A 6,355-nucleotide genomic window follows, 5' to 3' on the forward strand; every position below is an offset into this window, starting at 1 on the left:
AAAAAAAAAAAAAAAAAAAAAAAAAAAACACAATAAAACACCAAGTTTAGAATTCCATATGCTTAATGGTTACACCTGAAACTAAAATGTTAATATTTTTACATAGCTAAGAGAAACCAAATTATAATAGTACTGATATATGAAACATGAAGAGTCTGTGGTTTTTAAATTTACCCCTTATCACAGCCCAAAAAAAAATCTGATTTATAGTAAGCATTATAAAAGTACTTCTAATGTGCACCAAAGTTTAGTTCTGTGGGACCTAGTTACTAACTAGCTATAGCATCTCCTCGGGTTGATCTTAAAGATGAACCTGTTTTCTCCAATGTGGTTTACCACTGGCAGCCATCCTTTTACTGCAAATCTGCCATCAATTAATTTATATTTTCATATACACATTCAGAAAACAAAACAAAGCAAAGCAGCAACAACAACAACAACAAAAAACAAGAAAACTCATATGACTTCTTGAAAATTAAGAGTGGCTTTCTACTAATTAAAACGTTGAAAGTCTAAAACTAGTGACTGTATAGGTATTATTTTAACATACGTGATTGAGGGGATGGGTAGTCGGGGGGCTGGCTAAATACAAAACTAAGGAAGCAAAAAGAAGAAAACTGGTTCACGTTTCCATACTGTCACATACCAATCTCATCACTGTCGAAGTCATCTGAGTATTCAGAACTCCTTTGTCTGGCTGAGCGAGCTGTAATTGCTCTTATTAGCTCATCCTGAAATGAGATACTGAAATCAATTTCCATCTAAACATGGAAGTATCATATTTACAAGTAATTCTTTAAACAAACAATGCTTGATTAACAACTGCTTTCAGACTTAGGTTTCATTCATCTAACAAATATTTCCTGCAAGCTCACTTTATGCCATGTACCCACTTTATGCCTCATACTCAATGCAGAGCATCACAGACAAGAGCCCTTCCTCATGCAGCTTGCAGTTAAACTAGAGGAGACACGTATTATCAAATAAATTAATTGCGGGTTATAATTAGAGCTGGAGATTAACAAACAAGAAGGGGCTCAATTTAGATTATAATTTATTAAAAACTGGTATTTTGAAAGAAATTGGTATTTTTAAGAGCTCTTGTCTCGGCATATTTCAGAAATGGATGCAATCAATATTGCAAACTTAGAGGCTGAGTTCAAAATTGTAGTGACTCAACAGAAAAAAAACTTAAACATTATGTTACAACAGAAAAAAAAGTTTTTATATAAAAATGGCAATTTAAGGTTGCAATTCCACTTTTAACTTAGTAGGAAACTAGTATTGAGGCTACTTCGGCAGTCTTAAAACCATATAGGGGAGTTTGTAATACTGAATGCAGTCGAAACATGATAATGTGCAAAACCTCAAAAGAAATACCAGATTTACCCCTGCTTTATATAGGACTGTTCCTAGACTCACCAATTTCAACCCATCTAATACAGTGCTTACACTGTGAAATGATTCCAAATAGAAATACTTTACCTGGAAAGTAGTTCTTTTGGTAACTTTTGGACTCTTTGTATATGCCAAAGTGGTGCTAAAAACTTCATCAGACATAGTGTATTTTTTTCTCGTTACCGCTATAAAATAGCTAATTATTAGAATAATTCAATTTCTGATGGTGGCTGAAATATACAAAAAACAAATCAGACTTTGCATGCTTGAGAATTTATTTTACTACATTTGATTCTTTTCTCCCCGCAAAGGTCAAAGAAAAGCATCTCATATGAACATTGGGCTACATCTTCACTTAAAAATGTAAAAGGAGTTCTTGTAAAGAAATAGCAAATTATCACAAGCTTATTTTAAAAAAATTCAAATGGAAGATATCCTAAAATAAAAATTCAAATGGAAGATATCCTAAAATAGTTTTGCAACTACTTAAAACCTCTGCAAATAAATGATTACAAGTTAATAAGACAAAATGATGCCAATTAAAATAGAACATCTTATTTTTCACCTCTCTTCTAAAGTATAACATTGCCTTCAAAATAACTCATGTCTTATTTAAAAGGCCATCAAAAGGATCGTCGACGTAAAAATTATAAGCACCACCATCAAAAAAACGTATCTATATATTTGCATATAGCGCTATTCAAAGAAAAAGATCTTAATGCTAACCCGCAAACAGCCAGCGATATGGATTGCAAGCCACTTTCCTCTCACAAAAGTGTTAAAGAGAGCCAAGTAAACAAAACGACGAAGCTTTCGCAATGAGCCGCATTAAAATCGCGGTTTCAGTGCTCCGAGCAGAGGCCTGGCAGGGCCGCCCATAGCGGTGCGCGCCCCGGGTGCCGTTCCCTACCAGGCCAGGTGACGTCCGGGTGCTCGCCGCTCCTCACCGCGCCATACGCTGAGCACCAGCGAACACCAGGCCCGTGCACGCCCAAGCGCGGTCTCTGTCGGGATCCCCCATGGTCCCCAGGTCCCGCTTTCTGTCCCCAGGTCCCGCTTTCTGTTCCCAGCCCCGGACGCCCGTGGCCAGTTCCCCGCGACCCTGAGAACCAAGAGCCAAGCCTCGGGTAGGACCTGCTCACCTTGGCCTGGGCCTGGCTGCGCCCGCAGAGCCGGTCCTGGACCGAGCGAGGAGGAGGGGCTAATAACAGAGGCGGAGGGCGGTTGCTAGGAAACAGCGTCTCCGGGAGGAAGTGACTTCCCTACTGCCGGGTCTCTGGGGTACCCAACACCGCTCTTCGGTCTAACGTGTCGCTGCGGCAACCACCTAGACGAAGGAAGTGACATCACTTTCCTGGGTCTTGGGAGAGGGGTTCTTTATTGGCCGCTTGTGTGCACGTGTTGTTGCCTAGGAGACAGGACCCACCCAACTCCCACCCAGATAGCCTTACTCTTGCCAATAGAGTAAGGGCCCTTATCTGCACGTGTTGCAGATAAAGCACATTCGTTGTTTTGCCACAGTTAGGACGTGAAGTTCTCTGAATCCAAGTACAGTGTCAGTGGATGGGACAGAATAGTACGGTAGTGACGTTTGCAGAACACTGCTTCTGACTGCATGTTTGAATCCTGGTGACCCTTTCCTACACACGTGATTGTCCCAAGTTAAGGTCTTTATGACCCAGTTTCTTCTTCTGGGGGAAAACAAAAGTGTAGTAATAATAGACAACTGAAAGGCTGCTGTAAAATTGAATGAAATAATGCAAGTGGAACACTTGGAAGAGTGCCTGAAATTGTATTCGGTACTAGATATGCTGCGCTTCATGCAACTAAGCTGCAAAGGGCCTGGAGAGAAGTCAACTCTTGTTATTTTAACTTCTGTTGTATAAAACCCAAAGATTAAAAGCTACAACATTGGATATAAAAACTGAGTCTTTCAATAAAAAGAGGAATGGGACAAATTAACTCAACATACTTTTTTAAAAATCATTTTTCCTAAAAGTACAATAGTTCCTCCTTATCCAAGAGGGATCCATTTGGAGATCCTCCAGTGCCTGTGCTGAAACCATGAATAATACTAAACCCCATATATCCTATGTTTTATCCTATGCTTACATACCCATGGTAAAGCTGAATTTGTAAACTAGGCTCAGTCAAAGATAAATAACATAATAATTATAGCATACTGTAATAAACGTTAAATGAATGTAGTCTCTTTTTCTCTCAAAATATCTTATTTTACTGTACCATAGGTAGCTCACACTGTGGATAAAGGGGAACTATTGTACAACAATCTCACCATTTGCCGATATTCCCGAACCATTTTTAGCTTTTCTCCTCCTTCCTTGTTTGTTTCCTTTTGTTCAATGCTGCTGAGTATTCTCTAAGAGGCTCTTCTAGCTCCAATCACATTCTTATATCAACAGATAGGAGGTTCTTCAACTGTCAGTTACACATCTATCCCTGCTAATTTCTTCATTGCCTCCACAATTTCTATAACGGAAAAGCAAAATCTGCACACCTGCAGAATTAGCACCACGTAGATGCTGCTAAAGGATTTTCTGCCTGTGCCCTCTGGAGGGGTGACATCATGTCCCCCACTGCACCAGGGCCCCCTGAGCAACACTTGGAGCAACCAAGGAGTGCCATACCAGAATGTGGGGACCAGTGACTTCAGGGACTGCTGGGAAGCAAACCCTAAGATCCCCAGGGCACCCTAGGGCCTTCCTTGGAAACTGTACTGCCCTCAATGCTCTGGCAACATGGGCCTGTGATGAGAGTGCATCCCAAGCAATCCACAAAACGCCTTCCGGGTTGCTCTTTCATTGTCCTGGTGAAGAGCACAGCCCTGATCCATGTATTCTGATCCACAACCTTTGTGTTCTCTCCCACACTTTATTTGTTAAAATATGGACAGGCTGAGAAGGCTAAAAATTTCCCAAATCTCTAAATTCTCTTCCCTTTTGATGATAACTTCTGTCTCTAAATCATTCCTCTTTTCTTTCATTTTCCTATACGTATTCAAGAGAATCAAGCTGCTCCTTTAATACTTTGCTTAGGTATTTCTTCTAGCAAATTTCAGTCTCATCATTCTTAAGTTTTGCCTTCCAAAACACTTGGACATGAACACAATGCAGCCAAGTTCTTTGTCACTTTGTGACAAATGTCACCTTTCCTCCAGTTTCCAATAGCATGTTCTTCATTTCCATCTAAGACTTATCAGAATGACCTTTCCCTTCCATATTCTTTTATTTTATTTTATTTTATTTTATTTTTAGAGACTGGGTCTCCCTATGTTGGGCAGGTTGGTCTTGAACTCTTGGCCTCAAGCAATCCTCCTGCCTCAGCCTCACAACGTGTTAAGATTCCAGGCATGAGCCACCATGCCCGGCCCCCTCCATATTCTACAAACATTCTATCCAGCTCTCCTCCTCTGAGCCCTCACCAGAATCACCCTTAACGAAGAATAACAGGGAGAAGACAGCCACCCACACCTCAGGAGACAGGCCTGGAACACAGCCTTCCTGCTCCACCCTCAGAAGAGACCCGCCTGCTGACAACTTGATTTTGGACTCTTGGCCTCCAGTACTGTGAGACAGTAAGATTCTGTTGTTGAAGGTGCCCAGTCTGTGGCCAGTCTGTAAGACAGCCCTAGCAAACTAATGCAGCATGGTAGCCCATGGATGGTGAAAAGATGGAGTGCACAATGGAGCTCCAGGCTTACTGTCTACAGCTCCCAAAGTGTGCTACAGGACCCTTTGGTGGATGTAGGTGTGCAAGGTAATTTTGGGTGGTGCAGGGTGAATAATTTCAATTTCCATAATAACGTATCTATCTTACTGGGTAAATCGGGGTCCCCACCTGTTAGGAACCAGGCTGCACAGCAGGAGGTGAGCAGCAGCCAGAGAGCAAAACTTCAGCTGTAAAAACAGCTCCTTCTCATCCCTTGCATTACCACCTGAGCCCTGCCTCCTGTTAGATCAGTGGTAGCATTAGATTCTCATAGGAGCACAAACCCTACTGTGAACTGTCCATGCGAAGGATTTACATGCTACTTAAGATGTACATACAACTTAAGATTTACATGCTACTAAAAATATGGGTTTCAACACTAATAAAAATGGATGCAAATGAAAACACTCTCTTGCTGTGGTCCCAGAAACCTCAATCATTCTATCAGAGAGATGTGTAGCTTTGATCTGTCACTGTCTTCCATCACCCCTAGGTGGGACCATAGGTGCAGGACAACAAGCTCAGGGCTCCCACTTATTCTCCATCATGATGAGTTGTATAATTACTTCATTATATATCACAACGTAATGATAATAGAAATAAAGTACACAATAAGTGTAATGGGCTTGGATCATTCTCAAATCATTCCTTCCCCTTCTCCTGGGTCTGTGGAGAAGTTGTCTTCCACAAAACTGGTCTCTGATGCCAAAAAGTTTGGAGTAACTGCTGGTGTAAATGCTTCTAAGAATAGTTAAGCAACTTAAGATTTACATGCTACTAAAAATATGGATTTCAACGCCAATAAAAATGGATACAAATGAAAACACTCTCTTGCTGTGGTCCCGGAAACGTTCATCACTCTGTCAGAGAGATGTGTAGCTTTGATCTGGAGCTGCCCTCCCATATTCCGTCCGCTGTAAACCCCTGCAACACACACCCGCACACTCACAGACACACGCACACACATACACATACCAGTGTGCACACACACACACGCACTCACAGACACACGCACATACATACACACACACACCAGTGTGCACACACATACCTGCACACTCACAGACACATGCACACACATACACATACCAGAGTGCACACACACACACGCACTCACAGACACACGCACATACATACACACACCAGTGTGCACACACATACCTACACACTCACAGACACATGCACATACATACACATACCAGAGTGCACACACACACGCACTCACAGA

The 6,355-nt window shown here is 41.6% G+C and overlaps 1 protein-coding gene across 3 annotated transcripts in view; it reads right to left on the bottom strand.

The window, feature by feature from the left end:
- MAP9 (microtubule-associated protein 9) overlaps positions 1–2,740 on the bottom strand; it is a 30,530-nt gene extending 27,790 nt beyond the window's left edge. For 2 of the 3 annotated variants that reach the window (XM_011970484.1, XM_011970482.1), the window contains exons 1-3: positions 2,541–2,740; positions 1,486–1,628; positions 647–731 (exon numbers count right to left, since the gene is read on the bottom strand). In XM_011970484.1, the coding sequence (XP_011825874.1) occupies positions 647–731; positions 1,486–1,560 (160 nt within the window). In that variant the 5' untranslated portion in view covers positions 1,561–1,628; positions 2,541–2,740. Of the gene's footprint in view, positions 1–646; positions 732–1,485; positions 1,629–2,124 lie in introns of all 3 variants that reach the window. The other variant, XM_011970483.1, reaches the window with a different exon arrangement.
- Positions 2,741–6,355: the final 3,615 nt, after the last annotated feature.

Source organism: Mandrillus leucophaeus, unplaced genomic scaffold (genome assembly GCF_000951045.1).
Source record: "Mandrillus leucophaeus isolate KB7577 unplaced genomic scaffold, Mleu.le_1.0 Scaffold95, whole genome shotgun sequence".
In the NCBI taxonomy this organism is placed as follows: Eukaryota; Metazoa; Chordata; class Mammalia; order Primates; family Cercopithecidae; genus Mandrillus; species Mandrillus leucophaeus.